The sequence below is a fragment of the Acomys minous genome (genome assembly GCF_964271855.1).
Source record: "Acomys minous genome assembly, chromosome: 2".
Taxonomy (NCBI): domain Eukaryota; kingdom Metazoa; phylum Chordata; class Mammalia; order Rodentia; family Muridae; genus Acomys; species Acomys minous.
Window position 1 is genome coordinate 19932870 of NC_140484.1, and position 20936 is coordinate 19953805.

The 20936-nt window shown below is 46.1% G+C and overlaps 1 protein-coding gene across 1 annotated transcript in view; it reads left to right on the forward strand.

The window, feature by feature from the left end:
- Positions 1–20936, forward strand: part of BLNK (B cell linker) — a 65949-nt gene that overhangs the window by 35571 nt on the left and 9442 nt on the right. The window contains exons 7-14 of the mRNA XM_084773031.1: positions 2954–3041; positions 4232–4303; positions 10368–10437; positions 12653–12689; positions 13426–13468; positions 16681–16765; positions 17483–17514; positions 20162–20238. Of these exons, the coding sequence (XP_084629157.1) occupies positions 2954–3041; positions 4232–4303; positions 10368–10437; positions 12653–12689; positions 13426–13468; positions 16681–16765; positions 17483–17514; positions 20162–20238 (504 nt within the window). The remainder of the gene's footprint in view (positions 1–2953; positions 3042–4231; positions 4304–10367; positions 10438–12652; positions 12690–13425; positions 13469–16680; positions 16766–17482; positions 17515–20161; positions 20239–20936) is intronic.

Consider the following 20936-nt stretch of genomic DNA (forward strand, 5'->3'; position numbering starts at 1 on the left):
TCCTACAGAGTAAGTTCAAGACCAAGCTAAGCTACATGGTACCCTGTCTTAGGAGGGGAAAAATCTACAAAAAAGAAAGAAAAGGCAAAACCAACACACACATATATGTCCATAGACAGACATACACATACATACACACACACACACACACACACACACACACACACACACACACACACACCTTTTTCTAGTACTCAGCATCTTCTGTATCTCCAAAACTTTTATATTTTTAATTTGTTTTGTTTGTTGTTATTTTGGATTTTTGTTTGTTTGTTTTTGTTTTGCTTTGTTTTGTTGAGACAAGGTCTCTCTATGCACTGCTGGCTGTCCTAGAACTCACTACATAGACCAGGCTGTCCTCAAACTCACAAAGATCTGCTTGCCTCTGCCTCCTGAGTGCTGGGGTCAAAGGCATACCTGGCTCTTTTATTTTTGTTTCAATACAGAGTCTTCATAAACTGTCTATCCAGCCTTGAACTTGCTATGTAGCACAGGCTGACAAAGTTATGGCCCTCCTGCCTCAACCTCCCAAGTAGCTGAGATCACAGACTTGTGTACCATCCCTGGCCTACCTATATCTTTGACACACATCTTATAATCACTGAAGTTCTTTTACTGTTGTGGAGGTCATGCCACTAGAGTAACCCATTTGCATTTAAAAGATCAGTTGCTAGCTAGGGCTGATGGTACATGTCTGTAATCACAACACTCAAGAGGTTGAGGCAGGGGGATCTGGAGTTCAAAGTCATCCTCAAATATATGGCAAGTTTGAGGTCAGCCTGTGATTAAAAAAAAGAAAGAAAGAAAGAAAGAAAGACCCTGTTTTGTTGTTTGCTTTTTAAGATTAATAACACTACAGCTATAGTTTTATGGACTGTTTATGGGATAATGGAGCCTATTTGAGAACCTCACAGTAATGCCCGTGGGCTGTTTAAGGTGCAGACTGGGGTAGATCTTCACCACGGACTTTGTTTTGGCAGGTACTAATTTTGAACCATTAAAGTGCAGTACTGGAAATGTACATTGCATCTTGGAACTTCTTCCGTCCTTGAACAAACAGGATTTGTTGGGATGGGATCGGGTCTTTTCTGTCATTGCTCTTTTGGAATAAAAACCATCTCAGTTCCAGAATAGCATTTCTCTAAAGAGACCAGGTTCTACACAGTGTAGCTAGGATGACTCCTGCTGAAGGTGAAGAAGAGATGAGAACAGCAGCTAGCTGGAAAGAGGGAAAAACGGGAGAAGGAGTGAAGAGGTGGACGGGTAGGCTGCAGGAGACGGGCAGGTGGCTGCTGAGTGCTTGAAGAGACTGGGTTCAAAGCCTGTATCTGCTGCCTTGTGCACGCCATGTCTTTCCTCTGTACCTCAGAGCTGGTGGCAGGACCTCCCTGACAGGGCAGTTAAAATGGCCAAGGGAGAGGATGTTGTCTGGTTTTTGTTTGTTTGCCTTTCTTCTCCTGGTATCTTTCTTGTCATTCTACCAGGACAGACTAGAAAAATCATTTTTAATATCTGGATAGATTGTTTGTGTTTTATCAGTATAAAATCTCCCCTTCTCTACATTTGTGGTCAAATGGTTGTTGACAAAGGCCAAGAAGATTTAATTTTTTAAAAAAGTAGCTGATTTTTAAAAAGTAATAATGCTAGAAAAACTGTATATCCACATGCGAAATGATGGATTTGAACCCTATGTCATACCATATACAATATTAGCCAAAGTGAATCATAGACCTAAATGTAAGATATGAAATGACTGGCCTCTTAGAGGAGGAAAGAAACATAAGTATAAATTTCTATGGCCTTGAGTTAGGAAATGTTTTTTTTAATGACACCAAAACATGAGCAGCAAAGAAAACATACACAAAGTAAAATGAAAATTTAGATGTTTGTGCCTGAAGTGTTGCATCAGAAAAGCCTGAGCAAGGTGCATGGCACATGCCTGTAATCCCAACACTGGTACACCAAGGCAAGAAGACTTCAGTTCGGTGCTGGTCTATGCCACATAGTGAAACTAAACACTGGAGGAAAAAAATTGCAAGCCGTGGATCTTGCACAGGACTTACTATCTAGAACATTCAAGGAGCTAATATACCATAACAATAAAAAGGTAAACAACCCAATTAAAGTGGGAAAAGATATTAATATCCAAAGATATACTTATGTACAGTAAGCACCTGAGGAGATGCTCAGAAGCATTTGCCAGCAAAGGAAGACAGATCTAAGCTGCAAGGCATGTCTAGCACCATGTTAGGTATTTTAGAAGCCTAGAGATTAGAATACTCAATCATTGGCTGAATACTGACGTAATGGTCTGAGTGAGAGTAGCCCCCATAGTCTAGGGCACTTGAACACTGGGCTCCCAGCTGGTGGCGCTGTTTGGGGAGGTTTAGGAGGTGTGGCTTAGGTTTGGGAGGTGTGGCTTAGGTTTGGGAGGTGTGGCTTAGGTTTGGGAGGTGTGGCTTTGCTGGAGGAAGTATGTCACGGGGATGGGCTTTTGAATCTGGTTACGGCTCTGTTTCATGCCTGTGGTTAGAGATGCCGGCTCTCAGCTTCCTGCCCCTGCCACCATGCCTCCTGCTTGCTCTTGTGGCTCCCCGTCATCATGGGGACCTAGCCCTCTGGAACCCGAAGCCCAAGTAAATGCTTCCTTCTGTAAGATCTGCTCCTGACGCTTCACCACAGAAAATACAAGTGATATTATTCATTTTACTTAAGGGGCTTCGGTAGCCATGAGCTTAGCATCCATGGAGCAGAGTCTAGTAGACAAGCCCCTATAGATACAACGGGTAACTAAATGCCAAAAGGCACCCCACTGGAAACTTCACCTAGTGCAATTTTATAATGTGTGATTTGTAGCCTATTAAAGCGTTTATATAAACAAAAATCCTTCTTGCACAGTCAACTATGAGTGTACAGCGAGCATTCTCTTCATTCGTTTCTATGTTTCTTTTAGGCTGATTATGTGGTCCCTGTGGAGGATAATGATGAAAACTATATCCATCCCAGAGAAAGCAGCCCGAGCCCGGTGCCTGCTGAGAAAGGTAAGCATTTGAAGTTTGCACTGGGGAGCTCAGAACTGACTGATGCCGCCCCTCTGTGGCCACACCCCCTTCGCCTAGAGGAGACTCTACTTCAGAGCCTTTGTCCTTCTGCTTTTCACGGTTTTATAATTGGCTTATCAAATCACCAGAGCTATTATCCTCAGCTGCCTTCACTCAGAATGGCTCTCACTAGCTAACACTCGCAGGGTCGACTTACAAACACTGCATCCTGAGCAAGTCTGTGGAGCGATGATAAAACAAGAGCCCTTGTACTCTGTATCCTGGCTTTTCAGTTCCACAGTGTCTCAGCCTATGGGACACTTGTTTGTAAGTCCTGCAGGGGATGAAAAACGCTGTCACAAACACATTGTCTCTGATCACAGGTGGAAGCAGTGCCCTTTGGAAAATATAGACCCAGGCAGGTGGGGCCTCTTCAGATGACACATCTCATTAATAGGCGGGAATAGAAAGGACTGTCCTCAACTCTGCTGGCTTTTGTTTTGCGGGGTTTTGTTTTGTTTTGGTTTGGTTTTTGTTTTGTTTTGTTAGTTTTCCGAGACAGGGTTTCATGGAAACCCTGGACTCAATGTGTAGACCAGGCTGGCCTTGAACTCACAAAGATCCACCTGCCTCCGTCTCCCTGAGTGCTGGGATTATAGGTGTGTGTCACCAAGACCAACTCTCTCCTGTTTTTCATAACAGTTCTCTCCTGTACGGCCCGAGCAGGAGCAGCAGCTTTAGGACTAAGCCACCCAGTGCACGAAACAACACCTACAGATCCCCTCTCTCCTGCCCTCAAACCACCTCAAAATCCAAGAGAAGTTGTGTATGGGTGGGAACGGAGTAGTGACTAATTGGCACCACCATGTTTGGGTTTAATATACTTTGGATTAAAACGAAACAAAGCTTTCGAGGCCTTTACCCTCCTTCGTCTCCCAAGCCTCCAGGTGGGCGGTACTCTAGTCTGGTCCGTGCTTTAGCAGGCCATCTTTATTTCACACCTTAAATTACTAATGCATCCATCCCAGAGCTTCCCTGTGATTTCTTTGGATGGTTTATGTGATTGGGGGAGGAGGGTGTCACGAATCTTTGCAGACTCTCTGGTTTGACTATCTTTCTCCCTACGAGAACTTTTCTCAGTGGAGCGTGCCTGTAACCACCCCGTGTGTGTGCATATTTGTGTGTTCCAGCTCCCATGGTGAACAGATCAACCAAACCAAGCAGCTCCTCAAAGCCGGTGTCTCCTCCTGGGAATGTCACAGGTACAGTAAATGTGTGGTTTGGTTTGGAATCTGTTAAAAAAAAAAAAAAAAGGAGAAGAAGACGTATAAGTAATATCATATGTGAACAATCACCCGTATCCCCAAGTGTCCTGGTAACTGGGAACAAAGTCGTTGTCTTGTCCATGCCCACAGGCTCTCTGGTAGTGGCCTGACCTCTACACACTAGCCTATAAAATCATAACCCTAAATGTGATGGACAAAAACATCCCCAGGTGGTGCCAAGTATCTCTGAGTTGGGATCAACTTCTAGCTGGTGAGAACCACCAGTTTAAACAAACCTGACAGCTCAGTCCATAGGGACTTATCTCCAAGTGAGAATTTGGAAAGGGTAAAAATCTCTGGATGGTCTGCAACCTTTGTCAAGAGAGTGTACATAACATCTGTATTTCTGAGCTTTCCCTGAGTTGGTATGGTTAGGGTTTAGCTGTGGAGTGCTTTGGTGGGTCCCCATGGCCAAAGTATGCTGCAAAGATCACACCATACAACACATCTCACAAAAGAGATTTATGGGGCAGGGAGTGGGAGGGGTGGCCCGCAAAAGGCTGTCTGAGAGCAGGGACATAAGAGAGACAAGGAGTCAGAGTGTGTGTGTGTGTGTGTGTGTGTGTGTGTGTGTGTGTGAGAGAGAGAGAGAGAGAGAGAGAGAGAAACAGACAGAGAGAGACAGACAGAGAGAGACACACACACACACACACATAGAGAGAGAGAGACAGTGACAGAGAGACAGAGAGAGACAGAGATGGACAGACAGACAGACAGACAGAGAGACCAGGAGACAGAGAAGGCCATAATGGCCGGGGGCATTTTAAAGGGTTGGCAACTAGTGATAGTGTAGCTGCTCTGCTGTCTCTAAGGGCAGGCCAGGGGAGCACCTGCTTTCTAACAGGTATCGTTTAAAATGTTGGTCCTTAAAAAAGAAACCCATGAGCCGGGCGTGGTGGTGCACGCCTTTAATCCCAGCACTCGGGAGGCAGAGGCAGGTGGATTGCTGTGAGTTCGAGGCCAGCCTGGTCTACAAAGTGAGTCCAGGACAGTCAAGGCTACACAGAGAGACCTTGTCTTGAAAAACCAAAAAAAAAAAAAAAAAAGAAACCCATGCCAGGGAGTGATTGCATACTCCTTTGATCCTAGCACTCAGGAGGCAAAGGCATGTGGGTTCTCTGTGAGTTTGAGGCCAGCCTGGTCTACAGAGTGAGTTCTAGGATAGCCAGCACTATTACACAGAGAAATCCTGTCTTAACAAACCAGTATTAATAAGTAAATAAATACACCCTTGAAAGCTATAAATTCCTATAAATGTGAAAACTGAACTCCACACTAGTGCAGCCAAAATTGTTGCAGAATTGCTGGGTGGTATGTTTTGTGTACATGCTCAGAGTACAGGATGCTACATGCTCTAATAATAGCAGAAAAATAACAGTCTCCAAGAAGTCTTGCAAGGAGCTGGAGCCCTGGAGTTTAAAGTGCTAAGATTGGGGTGGAGGGGTAGGAAAAACAGAATGAGTGGTGGTGAATCTGAAATAGAGTGGTGTGTAAAACACACACGGGGAGCTGGGTGCTCACGGCAGGGAAGGGGCGGGCACACACGTGGGGAGGGGCAGGCGCTCACGGGGGGGGGGGGAGGTCGGGGGGGGGGGGGAAGGGAGCCGGCACACTAGGGAGCAGGGCACACTGAAGCCTTGTGAGTTCCCAGCTGAGACAGTAAGCAGCAGTTGACGCCCCAACCTGCACCTTTAAAACAAGCCATTCTTGCTCAGGATGGATAGAGACTGAAGCTGATTTTATTCCCTGCTACTTTTATGCTTTTCGCACATCTTCCATCACACTTTTCCCCTAGAGCATCCCAACCAAGAACTGGGCTCTTTCAGAAAGGAAGGTAGGGGCCAGGGTTGCCACCACTGGTGTCATCGTATTGGTGTGCTCCTTGGTCTGGCTGCACACGGGAGAGCAGAAGGGCCAAGGTGGTGAATAGAGGAGTCCGTCCCCATTCTCCCTTAACAGTCGCAGAAGCACCCTTTTTCCTCTCCAGAGAGGCAACGGTGGTGACTCTGACCTGTGCAGCAAGCCCCAAAGAACAATATGGAGTCTTGGCTGAAGAGTGAAGTGCCTGCTTGGGCTGCAGCTCAGGTGGCCCTGCTCCTTTGCCCTCTCTGAGCCTCCATCTGGCATTAGTGAGGTACAGACAGCACATTTGCAACCCCTTGTACTCTGCCAGTACCCAGGGATACTGGGGTATTTGTCACAAAACACTAATAACAATCGTGTTCACTAACCCTTTATGAGTTATAATTTGAATATTATAAAACTCACCCATACTAGTATAAAGTCAGTGATTCTTACGAACTATGATGTTTATAGTAGCACATTATGTAACCTTGCCACAGATCACTTTTAGAACATTCCCATGCCCACCCAGTCCCCAAGATCCCTTATGTCTGTTTTTATATAGCCAGTGCTATTTCCACTCCCGGCTCTAGGCAACCACTTGTCTGCATCCGTTGCTATAAACCTGCTTTTGCTGGCATTTCATATAGACAGGATCACTCACTATGTGGCCCTGCACACCTGGCTCTTTCACCTCACTCTAAGTTTTTTAGCCATCAGAAATGTTTGCTCCTTTTCCAACACTATTGATTCTGGCTGTTTCTGACTGATTCTTCGAAATGTCAGATTTATCAGGCCACAAAAACTGAATTATAACATGAGTGTCCCCATTTCACAGAGCACCTGCGACGGTGTTTGTAAGAAGTCACCCAGCTAGTTTGATGACAGGGAAGTAACTAGAATGCTATCTTCCTAATATAAGACCATGGTGGATTTTTTTAAAAAATGTATTTATTTGTCAGGGGACAGGACATGATCATGCCATGGCTCACACGTGGAGGTCAGAGGACAACTTTGTCAAATTGCTTCTTGCCTTTCACCATGTGGGTTCTAGCATTGAACTTGCGTGCTTGGTCTTGGTGGCAAGCACTTTTATCTGGCCCAAGAGCATGGGTTTTGCACTGGCACCACACTCTGGTACCTCAGAGCAGAGCTGGAAGGCTCTCCCTCTGTCTGATGGCCAAAGCTATTTATGGAGAAGAAAGGAAAGGGGAGATGGTTGGCATGCTGTTGGGGACGTGGAGAAAAAGATAGCTCGGGAGAAAAACCAGCCAGTGGGGTGGGGCTGAAGTCTGATTTGGACCTTTTATCTGCTTCCTGCTTTTTCAGACATGGTTGCCTTTGCTGCCCTGAGTTCTTCTGTATGAACATGAGTGGCTTAGCCTGCTTGCACGGTGTCAACCTTAATGTTTAGTTGTACTCAGCCGTTAGATGATCGCAGTGGGACTCACACACCGTGGTTGGATGACATTTCGGTTGATTCTCCTGTGATGTGTATAGCTTACTGTATGTGAGGGGGCACAGTAATAAAACTGCCGATGTGACTTTTTTATTGTAAGAGAGAGAAGATATCCAGAGGCACTTGACAGAGTCCAGAGCAGAGAAAAAGAAGAACAGACTGGACATGGCCAGGGCTAGGGAAGCAGAAGAGAGGGAAAGAACAAGAGAGAGAGAGAGAGAGAGAGAGAGAGAGAGAGAGAGAAGAGAGAAGGAGAGAGGGAAAGACAGAGACAGAGGGACAGAGAGAGAGAGAGAGAGAGAGAGAGAGAGAGAGAGAGGAGAATAGTGAAAATAGCAAGAAAGCAAGATGATAGCAAGAGACAGAGAAGAGAAAGAGAGAGTGTGTGTGCTTAGGGTGGACAAATCAAATGGATTATAAGGAGGATAAGTAGCTGGGGGGAGGGAAGGTCCTGGATGCCAGTGTGGACTTTGAAATGTGTAACAAGTACTTGTGATACTGAGGGAGCCTGGAGGCCTGGAGAACCAAGGGAAATGGCTCCTTCTGGAAGACAGGGGGTGGGGTGGGGGTGGAGGACAATTTTACAAATTCCCGAGGAATGCTGGCTTTTATCTAACTGCCAAAAATCCTTCTGTAGCCCAGTTTGAGCTCATTTCTGGCTATATGGACAGTCTGAGGCCTGACAGTTACAAATGTGCTTTTCTTTCTTATATGTTTCCTTAACTTGCATCCAAGTTAGGTAAGCCATAGGTAGGAACAGTGCTGGAGAAGGCACAGCTCCCTGGGACACTGGAGAAGGCACAGCTCCCTAGGACGCTGGAGAAGATACAGCTCCCTGGGACGCTGGAGGTAGCACAGCTCCCCGGGATGCTGGAGAAGGCCCAGAGCAATGCAGACCATCCACTCTGCTTTGCCAGTGTTTAGTGACATTAGCACTCAACTCAGCAAGTGTGTGAAGAAGAGTAGTCCCTGTTCAGAAGTCAAGAGACTAAGCCTGTGGCCATGCTTTCTAAGCTATTTCTCTTCAGGGTGAGATGCATGAGGACAGTATGCCTCGCCTTCCAGGTCTGTGGCTGGGTATGGTGGCACACACCTTTAATCCCAGCACTCAGGAGGCAGAGGCAGGTGGATCTCTGTGAGTTCGAGGCCAGCCTGGTCTACAAAGCAAGTCTAGGACAGCCAAGGCTACACAGAGAAACCCTGTCTTGAAAAACCTAAATAAATAAATAAATAAATAATAAAATTGAAACAGTAATAATAAAATAAAATAATTAATCAAACCACAGGGCCTGTGGATGCCTTCCCAGAGACCAGGTCTTCAGCACTACTTGATTTCATGTAAGAAGCCAGACGTGAGCATGCATACAACTGTAACCCCAGTCCTGTGAGGACTAGAGACACGAGGGTCCCTGGGACCTGCTGCCTGCCAGCCTAGCTCCAGGTTTAACGGAAGACCCTGTCTAAAAGGAATAAGGCGGGATTCTGGGACAGGACCCCTGACATCCTCCTCTGTTCTCTACACACACAGGCACAAGCACATACATGCATGTACACCCCACACACAATGTTTATTCAGGTCAGTTTGATCCGATAAAAAGTCTCATCACGAACCTTCTTGTCTTACTGAGAAGCAGCTGCCCATGTGGGGAGTCTATCACCTCTCTCACTGCCTTCTTGATGCTTGTCTGTTTTCAGCCAGGCAGGTGGGGAGGGCACGAATACAAGGCCAAGGTGGCTGGGTCCCTTCTATGACTTCAGGAAACGCCATGTGGGCAATGGCCTCGCGCTTGCCCATACTTGGCCATGAGTGAGTAGACTTTTCCTGACCTTCATGAGGAGCAGACTGACACTGGCCGCAGTGTGCTGTGCGTGAACAGGGAGGGCCATGTGCCGGGAATGGCTTGAGCCCTGAGTGACTCCAGACACCTTTGCTGAGCACGCCTGCACATTGTGCTCAGTGCGAGTGGGAGTTCTTGGCTCCCTCTCAAAGGAACTTTTGTGTGTTTTCACTGAGCTCCCAGAACCGGGGTCCCTGGACTTGCTCATGAGTTTAAAGAGAGGGTCTTCCAGGAATTAGAGTGACAGTTTAACCTAAAGCCTGTGTCAGACTTTATATGGTAGCATTATGGTGTGTGTGTGTGTGTGTGTGTGTGTGTGTGTGTGTGTGTGTGTGTGTGTATGCGCATGCGCTCGTGTGTGTGTGTGTGTGTGTATAGGCACAGACGTTCGGGTACATGTGCACATGGAGGCCTGAGACTGATGCTGGGAATAATTATCCTCTATCACTCTTCTACCTTATTTATCAAGGCTCCTCAATAGAACTCAGAGCTCATCGATACGGTTAGTCTTGCTCCTAGATTCCTCTGGCTTCCCACCTCTACTTTCCAAGGCTGGCACTATAACCAAGCTGCCACGCCTGCCTGGCATTTTCATGAGTTCTGGGGATCTGAACTCTGTTCTTCCCACTTGGGTGGCAAGTGCGTCAGCCATCAGACTGTCCCCCCGGCCCCTGTATAGGCATGTCAAATTTCTCGCCATCTGTGCCCAGTGGTTCGCCCCGTGGCTTCGGTGTCCCTAGATACATGTATGCACTTCACTAAAAGTAACGCAAAACACATGTGTCTCAGAAGGGCTAGTGGCGCAAATACAGCCATCCCCGGTGACAGGACACAGTGACTGACTCATGTATGTGCTATGCAGGTCGAAAGAGTGGGGTCTGGGACCCCAAGTCTTCTTTTCCCACTGCACCATCCCCACTGCCACGAGCTGGGTGAGTACTGATTGGGGATTGTGGTTCTGCAAGGTCTAGGTGTGTGGGATGGGGGGACCCGGCTACCCCGCAGACTCCTGTTAATTCTCCACTGCTGTGGCAGCCTTCATGTTGGACCAGAGGAGCTGCCCCTGAAATTGGAAATGAGGTGTCCTGCCTCCATAGAGTAGGTTTTAGATAAGTTATGAGTTCATTAGCTCGCTTCGATTTGCAAGGCACCCCAGCTTTCAGCACCCAGCAGCTCTGGGATCCCCAAGTAGGGTTCAGTCTTTACCTGTCTTCTCCCTGATTTCATTTGCAAGGACTGCATGGCCTCTAAAGGTGGCCTGGACATCAGAGCATGCACTAGGGTGTTTGGTGGGACAGAGCTTATAGGACTTAAGGTAGCATTGGAAACTGCTGGGTGAGTATTATGACATGTTCAGTAACACCATATTAGTGACTTTACTATTGCTGTGATAAGATACTATGACCAAAGCAACGCATGCAAGAATTTAATTTGGGCTTAGTTTTAGATGGTCAGAGTGAAGGAATAGTGGAGAACTTACATGTCCTGATACACAACCATGAGGCAGAGAGGAGAGGGAGTCTGAGAATGGCACAAGTCTTTTGTGACCTCAAATCCTGCCCCTGGTGACACACTTTCTCTAACAAGACTACATCTCCTGACCCTGCCCCAACAGTTCTATCTACTAAGAACCAAGCATCCAAATACATAAGTTTACCCGGGACATTCTTATTTAAGCCACCGTTTAACCCATACACGGATGCTGGCCTCATAGTTCATTAGAAAGGCACACTTAATACCTAGAGAGCTGGCTCCGTGGGTAGGCAACGCACTTTCAGAGGACCTGAGTTTGATTCTCAGAACGCATGCCAGGAGGCTTACAACCACCTGTAACTCCAGCTCCAGGGATCTGACAAATCTGACTACATAGGCACCTATTCTCTCTCTCTCTCACACACACACACACACACACACACACACACACACACACACTCAATTTTAATAAAATAATCTTTTTTGAAAAGCACACTTAAAAATGTATAAATCTGGCCTGCATGGTTACAATCTTAATTCTACCCCAGTGGAAACTGAAATAGGGCCTTAATTTCAGAGCCTCCTTCCTGGCTTCACTTTGAGCAATTATTTAGTCTTTCTGAGCCTTGTTTCATGATCTCTAAAATGTGATAATAATAGAAAAAAAATGAGACATGGCCTTATTATGTAGCCCTGCTGGCCTGGAGCTCCCTATGTAGGTCAGGCTGGCTGCCTGCCTCTGCCTCCCACATGCTGGAATTAAAAGCCCATACCACCACATACAGCTTCTTGCAGGCTTTCATTTTTGTTCTATTTCTTTTTTGAGACATTGTCTCACTATAATACTTTGAAAAGTCATTTAAGTAATCTTTGAGGAGCTTAGCCTAGTTGCAAACAGACCTCTAAAGACTTTTGATTATTATTAGTACTCATCCCCTACACTTCAGCTCTCAGACTAAAAATGAGAGTGTGCAGTGGGGAGGAAGAGAAAAGAGTAAGCAGCTGAGAGAGGAAAGAGGAAAGAATTAAAAATAAACTCCAACAAGAAGCGTAAGGCCTTAACAACACTGAAGTCCAGGCTCCATTAAAGCCAAGATAAGTGGGAATGTTGGCACAGGCGCAGACATTCAGGGCCAGAAATCACAATGGCTTTGAACTAGTTGGGTCTTGGGTCTCTTGGAAGACAGGCATTAGAAAATAGTCATCTCTAATCCCAGCACTGGGGAGGCAGAGACAGGCAGATCGCTGTGAGTTCAAGGCCAGCCTGGTCTACAAAGTGAGTCCAGGACAGCAAAGGCTACACAGAGAAACCCTGTCTTGAAAAACCAGAGAGAGAGAGAGAGAGAGAGAGAGAGAGAGAGAGAGAGAGAGAGAGAGAGAGAGAGAGAGAGAGAAGAGAAGAAGAAGAAGGAGGAGGAGAAGAAGAAGAAGGGAAGGAAGGAAGGAAGGAAGAATTGCCTTGATCGTGGTGTCTCTTCAAAGCAATGGAACACTGACTAAGTCAACCAACCCTCTCCATCTCTTGGGAGGATCATCACAGTTAAGTCCTCTGTCTGTCCCTATTTGTCCCTCACAGGCAGTCTTCCTACCCACTGTGCTCACCTTATGGCTTAGGACACGGTAGTTCCATTTCATCTCCCTTGCGTTTTAACAAGGCTAATCTTTTATCCCCAGGAAGAAAGCAGCTACACCACCGACGCCACTGAAGCCAGTAAGTTGACTTGAAAGTGCTTGCCTTCCTTAAGGTTGCCCATGCATCCTGTTGTGCTTAGCAGGCTTAGCAACTGAAGCCGCTGCCCAGACAACGCACAGGAACTTCTAGTGGTTAGGTAGCTGAGAAGGTACCTGGTCCTTGCTAGTCCTTGCTGGATTCTGTTAGCCTCCTTGAGTATGTGCATCAGACGACAGAGGATGTACGCATCCATGCACCCATCATTGCAGAAAGCGTCTGTCCACTTCCTGCCTGGCTGACCCCAGAGCAACTGGCTGACAGTATGCATCAGATAAATAGCCACAGACTAAGCTCAGCTTCTGGCCAGAGCAGGGTGATCCTCGGACAGCCCGTGATGCAAGGCAGCCCAGCTGAGCGTGAGCTTATTCTAGACCCTGACAGTGATGATCACTTCGGATACACAGAAGGTGGGACCATGAGACCAAAGCCAGGTGCCAGGTGCCCACTGCACAAGCTGGCAGCTGCTAGAGGGGGTGGTTCACAATGTCCATCAACACTCTTGGTACCCACAATGGACTGCTCCTCCCATGAGACAAACTCGTCCAATTTTCAATGAATGAAAAGGTTGAGCTGGAACCTGCTTTAGCGTTTGGATTGTGATTTAGCACAGTTGTAAGAACTCTCTGCCAGCCTATTGATTGTAATATTGCCCTGACTTTTATCTTCATGTCCTGCTTTGCTGACTGTCTTTGCCTTTTTTTACCCCTTAACCCAGGCTCCAGTTGCCCCGCCCCAGAATGCATCAAATGGCTGTGAAGGTAAATGCATTTACTCTGAAGGCTGAGCATGTATGCTAGAAGTAATTGTTCAATTGATGGTTCGCATATAAACCCTTGATTCTGAAATGCTTTCTTTATTCATGAGCCAGCTGTTACTAGAAAGCCAACCCCTTCTAAAGGGTTGTAGTTGTGAGCAGCAAAGTTAGCTCAGGAGGCTGAGCTTAACAGGCAGGCAGGGGCTGTGGAGGAGGCTGCAGCCTGCCTGCAACCTACCTATTGCAAATGGCTGACGCCAGCTAGAAAGCAATACGCTGGCGCTATGCATGACCTAAGAGCCACCTGCACATCCCAGAACTAACAGCTTAGACAAGGTAATAGGTTTTCAAAGCTCTGTTTATTTAAAGAAGTTCTGTTGCTAAGTGTTCAGAGTTCAAATGTCTTAGTACATCTTCAAATGCTTCTCTGCGTCTGCTTCACCGTAACTCACCAACAAATGTGCTTTTTTTTTTTTTTTTAATAATCCCACTTAAAAATTGTATTTGAAAAGCATGAATGGAGACAGGAATGAGAATGTAAGGTCCATTCATGATGTCAACATAGAGACGCTGAAGTCCTGCCCCACGCAACTCCACACATGAGGGCGCCCTATGCTTCATCTCAGTACTTGTCCTTTGGCCTTGCTCTAAGTCAGTGTCTACACAGAGCATGTGGTGGCCCTGCTCACGGGACAGTGGCTTTTTTTCCTTTCTGAGCACTCATTGAAACTCTCTGCTTTTATTGCACTATTAGGGTCTGTCCTTGCCCCCCACCCCCATCGCCAACCCCCCGCAATTCTGTCTTCCACTTCTTTCCTTTCCCCAGGCTGTTTCTACCCCGACCTCCTCCTCTGCTGTCCTCTGGTCCTCTGTCCCCCTTTGAAGTTTTTCTGTTTCTGGACATCCCGTGCATGCCTTGCTTGTCTTTCCAGTCTCTCGGCCTGATAAGCAGGAGTCCTATGACCTGAGGCCTCTGTGCAAACTTGAAGGCATCAGGAGTTTCCAAAACCAAGTTGGACTGGGCTGCTGGCGTGTTCCCTGATGCTTGGAAATCCTTCTCAGGGCATCCCGCAGATGGGCTTAGCCAGCTGCTTCCTTTGAACTCACTCCAAGAGGCTAGGCAAGGGCCACCTAAGCCCAAAGGGAGAATGTGATGTCCTCTGCCCTGGGGAGGAGACCTCAGGATTGTGAAAGATGAGTGAGAAGGACAGACAAGGAAACTAGGCACTTGAGACTATGCAGGGCTTTATTTGGGCAGGTGGATTTTGGAGGGTGGGGGTGGGGCTCTGTAAGAATCATTGCCCGTGGATTGCTTACAAGCTGGGGTGCAGGTTGAAAAGATGTTTCCTTTTTCAGCTGGCATTTGGCTATTGCTGGGGTGACCAGTGACTAGTCAGGTAAAGAATCCAAGATGACTGACAGACAGACAGACACTCATGACTGGGGGACCCTAGGGCGGGAAGTCAGGAATCCAGAGAAACAACCTACTTGTGTTCTTGTATGCTAGTGGGTGCGGGAAAGAAACTGCTGACATGACTGATCCATAGCAGGGTTAATATTTTCATTGCAGATAGGAGAGAAAACAGAGAGGCATCTGGAAATGTCTAAAGCAGAAAGAGAAAGTGGACTGAAAATGGCCCGGGCTCCAGAAGCAGAAGACAATAGTAGAGATAACGAGATAACGAGAGATAGAGAATAGAGCGCAGCTAAGGAGAGTAGAGAATAAAACAGTGGGACTAGCCAGGTTATAGGAAGCATGAGCAGCTGGGAGAGGGGGGAAGGGGGGAGGAAGTCTGTAAGATGGAGGGAGTTTAGGATAGAGGAGGCAGTCAGAAAGGCGAGGTTGCTAGCGTGGACTTTGGGATGTGTGACAGGTACCTGTGACACTGAGGGAGCCCAGAGGCCAGGACTTTACTCTCCTGATAGGTTCCACAAGTATCCGCATGACTCCTTTTGGCAGATAGGAACCCAGTTCCACCAGTCCCTTGAGGAATGCTGGCTTTTATCTAACCGCCAGAAATCCTACAGTCCAGCCTGAGCTCATTTCTGGATATTTGGACAGTCTGAGAGAAATTACTATAATTATGGGAACTGTCACAGCCCAACCAAAATGGAGATTTTTAAAGATAGCAAGGCCCCATCTGACAGAGTCAGGAGACAACGTAGTGTGGTCAAAGTTTATGGCTGCTGAAACCGAATGTGCTTCCATTGTGCTCCTTTGGGAATTTCTGAGCTTTAGAGAACTGAACACCAAGCTAGCTTGATGGTTCAAAGTAACCTGCTACACAGTTGACATAGCCTTGGAGTCCAAGGCTCTCTGGGTGCCAGTGCACAGAGGCGCACTGCTTACAGCATTCTTGCTGTTTTTCTTTGAAGTTCCTGTGACTTTCGCTTTTCTTTGTCTCACTAGTAAAGTTCCCTATGAGCTTCAACAGTCATTTCTTCTCTCTCTCTCTCTCTCTCTCTCTCTCTCTCTCTCTCTCTCTCTCTCTCTCTCTCAAGGGCCTTTCTGTGTAGCCCTAGCTATCCTGGAACTCACTCTGTAGTCCAGGCTGGCCTCAAACTGAGAGATCCACCTGCCTCTGCATCCCAAGGGCTGGGATTAAAGACATGAGCCGCCGCCGCCGCCACCACCACCACCACCACCACCACCACCACCACCCCGGCTCCAACAGATATTTCTTAAGTTCCATGTTTATGCCTATTTTCTACCCTTTCTCAAGAATATGCTGAGATCCAAGTGGTATACACACTGGATGGTAACCTAGACTTTGATTCAATTCACTTTTCAAAAGGAGCACATCATTAATAAATCCCAAGATTTTTCCCTCTCCTCAGCAGTAGGTTACTTACACTGCGTTTCCTGACTAATCAGGACGCAGGAAAGTATGATAACACCCGAAGGGAGGCTGCACAGAAAGCAGAGGCTGTGAAGCCTGCTCATCTCCCGGCACCCACCTGTGCGCAGACACTTAGAGTCCAGCACCCATGGGTTCTGTCTCCATGTACACTGCCCGAAGGAAGAGCACAGAGGTAACCCTGTCCATGACACTGCCCGCGAGGGAGTCATGGCCCTGAGAGCTAGGAGCGTGACAAGTACACAGACCGGGAACTCCTTAGAGGACAGGATATTGGGGAGACATCTGGCAGGCTGTATTTGGGGGCTAGGGACAAGCATTCCACTTTGATACTAATGGGAGACCTCTCCTATACCAGAAAAGCCTGTCCCTGCTGAACGTCACCGAGGCTCTAGTCACAGACAAGACACTGTGCAGTCACCAGTGTATCCTCCCACCCAGAAGTAAGAACCCTTCCATTTATTTATTTATTTATTTATTTGTTCTTTAAAAATGTTTTCACTTTGATGTTGTATTTATGTCTGTATGTGGGTATTTGATGCATGTCTGTAAGGATGACATTGGAGGCCCTGAAGCCCCGTGGAGTTACATGGTTGGGAGCCATCCAATGTGGGCACTGGAAACTGAACACAGGGCTCCTTGGGAGAGCAGGAAGCACCCACCTCTCCCGCCCTTTTATTTATTTATTTATTTTTACATGACCAGCTCTCACTCTGTAGCCCCAGCTGCCCTGGGATTCCTTATGTATGCAGCCAGGCTGCCCTTTGCTGCACGACTCTCCTGCCTCAGTTTCCAGAGCACAGGGATAACAGATCACGAGCTAGCTCCTTTTCCCCCACCCCCGACCCCCGCAGCAGACTCCTTCCCTTTAAAAACCGAGTTTCTTCTTGTTGCTATGGGAATTCGTTGTCATGCAAGGTCACACAGGGAGCCAGTGTTTCGTCGCTTCTTAGTTATATCTGGGAAGCTGTTAAGCAACTTACGAAACTGTAGAATTTTAGAGAGCCATTCTTCAGGTAACACTTCCATCAAGGCTCCTACCTCAAAGCTAACGGGGAAAGTCTTGTTTTTTCCAAAGGTTTTGTTGCCCGTTCCGTCTCCAGCCTCCAGGTTCTGTGTTGTGCTCTGCCCTTTACTTACCCTGCATTTCTTCCTTTCAGACCTGCCCACCAGAAGCCTGTACCTCTGCCAAGTAAGTACAATGAGGTCATGATGGTCCACCATCAGCGGAGGCTGGGGCCGGGCGTGGGCGTAGATAAATGCTCTGCCACTGAGCTATGAATGGAGCATGGTGTTTTATTAATCATTCAATTAAAATGTTTCCCACTATCACACACACACACACACACACACACACACACACATACACGCACACACACACAGTCTGGTGAGATGAATCAGAAACTGAATTCAGTTCCCAGCATCCACAAAGGCCTGTAACTCCAACCCCATGGGACCAATGTCCTCTTTGGGCATCTGTGATCTCCTGCACTCACATACATATACACATATATACAATTAATACTACAATCTTTAATATATACATATATGAGTCAGACAAGTTGGATGCACAGACTATGACCACCCCCACCCTTCATTTTCTTTCAACTCAGTGTAGGAGGTGAAAAAAAAAAAAAAGAAAAAAAGAAACTTTACATTCCAAAATAATCAAGATTAACCATTGAAATAAACAGAATAATTGGCATTTAAAACACATTTGCATTTTTGCTACATAAATTGTTTTTTATAGTTTTTAATCGTGTTTTTGGTTCATTTTTTTTTCTTTTCTGGTTTTTTGAGACAGGGTTTCTCTGTGTAGCCTTGGCTTTCCTAGAGTCACTTTGGAGACCAGGCTGGCCTTGAACTCACAGCGATCCACCTGCCTCTGCCTTCCGAGTGCTGGGATTAAAGGCATGTGCCGTTACACCCAGCATTTTTGGTTCACTTTAAATAAAATGAAACTCATACTGAGTAGTTTTTCTGTTAATTCTAACAACACAAAATAAAAAGGATATGTCTATAGAAATTTATTTTTCATTTTAAAGAGCTTTGTTTTATCTTTTGTTTTCCAAACCAAGTCACTTTTTCATTTGTTACTGATCATCTCTCTACCGTGTACCAGCCACTGTTTGGGGCTGAGGAGAGATTAGGATGAATGAATAGCCTTGCTCTGATGAAAGTTATAGTATTGCTGAAGAAGTCAGGAGGCAGACAACAAACAAGGAGATAAGCAGTCCCATGTTAGGCAACCCTAGAGTGCCATGAAGAGCAAGGTGGTGTGGAGTAGAGACTGATGGGACTGTGCGAGCTGCCATCTTAGATAGGGTGGTCCCGGAATGTTTCCTCTGAGGTTGGGGTACTCAGGTCCTGCCACAAAACAATGGAGCAAAGACAAAATGTTGAAAACAGAGATGTCCAAGATCATATTCATGATTCTAAAAAGTGTTAGTTTTTGGTTTTCCCCTGACTGCCTCAGAAATCAGCCAGCACCCCAATAGTAGGTGCTCTGGAGTCTGACCACCTTCCCGACTTTGTTGCTTTTACCTGTCCCAAAGCCACCTCAATGAAACTGCCTTCCAGCTCGTTGTTCTCCAGAGCACTTATGACTCTCAGTGCTGCATGGGTAGCTTACGTCTTCACTGCTCAGCCCTTTAAAGGTCAAGTTCCAGGAAGGCAGAGCAGTGTGTCTGTGTGTGTGCGTGCACACACACACACACACACACACACACACACACACACACACGTATGTATGTATGTTTGTATCTCCCAATGCCTAGATCCACATCAGGCACACAAGAATAAAAGAAAGAAAGAAGGAAGGAAGGAAAGAAAGAAAGAAAGAAAAGGAGAAAGCAGCTGCAGCTGAGTGTTTTCTATTTCTTGTGTTTCTATTGTCAGACTTTAAACTTGAGGGAGTTTTTGTTTAATGCAAGAATTCTCAAACATTTTCACCTTGAGACCACTTTTAAACATTTATAGTTCACTGGAGATCCCAAGTAACTATGGTTTAAACATTTCTTCCTACTAATAATAAGTATATTACAAACAAAAGCTGTTGATGAAGGGAGACGGGGGAGATATGTCCGAAATACTTTATGTGTGTTCATGAAATGACCCTGCATAATAAAATAAAAATAATTAAATGACTTAACAACAGAATCATATTCCATTCAGCAGGTAGACTATTTTCAAAGCTGTAGGTTAGAGCAGTGGAGGTGTGGATGTAATATTCCTGACTTTTATGTGTTGCATGACTCTCAAAATGGAGCATAAGACTGCTTCTTCTTATTAAAGCTTTAAAAAAATGAAAACTGTTAACTAGTTCATTTAAAAATTACATTTAATTCATTATCACTAACATAAATATGTTTATGAAAAGTATTCCAAAACAAGTGTGTGTGTGTGTGTGTGTGTGTGTGTGTGTGTGTGTGTGTGCAGACTGACCCCCGACAACATTTTACAAATTTTGTTTACTTCTGAGACAGGGTCTCACTGTGTAGCCCAGAACTTGTGAGCCTCCTGCCTCAGTTTCCTTGTAGTTGATATTACAGTCTGCGTTACCAGGTCTAACTTGATAGAGTTTTCAAATGCCTAGAGCCAACAGTCAGTTGCTATGCTTGATGAAATGTAAGAAGAAAAACCCAGGCTTTTCAAGGATACGTATTTGCCAAAAGCAAAGACCTCCCAATCACCTGGAAGGATGTTAGGGACTTAAAGGGGTCCCAAGGCTGCCCTCTGAGCAGCACTATGCCAAGGATCTTTCAGCTCTGTGTGGTCCATAGTGCGCTACACCACACAGGAAACAGTGATGATTCACGGAGTTTTCAATTCTCTTTCAGGGTTTCCAGAAGGGGGAAGTCCCACCGTGGATGGACAATTACCAAACTTTTCATCTAATTCCACTTTGGCAGACCAGGTAAGCCTGAGCTTTATGTCCTTGGACTGCTTCCGGTGGGATTCAGGAAAGGACATCTTCTGAGGAGACAACTTTGGAGTAAAGCTCAGGATGGAGTCTTGCCTGGTGGGTACAGAATATCCTGTTTTTTTTTTTTTTTCAGTGACTAAGAGAGACCTTGCCCCATTTATTCCTGTTTCTATTCCAGATGCCCCAAATAACAATTAGTGTGTCTTTAAAATAGGGAGGAAATGTGTTGTTTTTGTTGTTATTCCTCTCACATAGAATTTATTTAAACTTTATAATTTTCTCAGAATAGACCTGTGGAGATTTATGATGTTAAAGCCTATATCAAACAGAACACATAAAAAGAGGCAGAGAAGGGACTGTGCGCCCTTAAATAAGTCTCTGTGAGCTTATGTAAAAATGCAAAGGTGATAAGTGTCCTCATTTGTCAAAATCAAGTAAGATAATGTGGCTGAGGCACTGGCAACTGGGAACTGGGAAAATAGCTGAGTTGGTGAAGTGCTTGCTTGCTGCACAAGCGTGAGGGTTTGAATCGCACCTAAGCCCCAAAAAACAGAACAAAAGAAAACAAAACAAAAAGAGGGCCTGATGCTAATGTATTCATAAGCCAGCACTGGAGAGACAGAGACAGTAGGTCCCTGGGGTTGGCCGGCTGGCCAGCCGAGCTTAATCCTTTGAGCTTCATCCCAGTA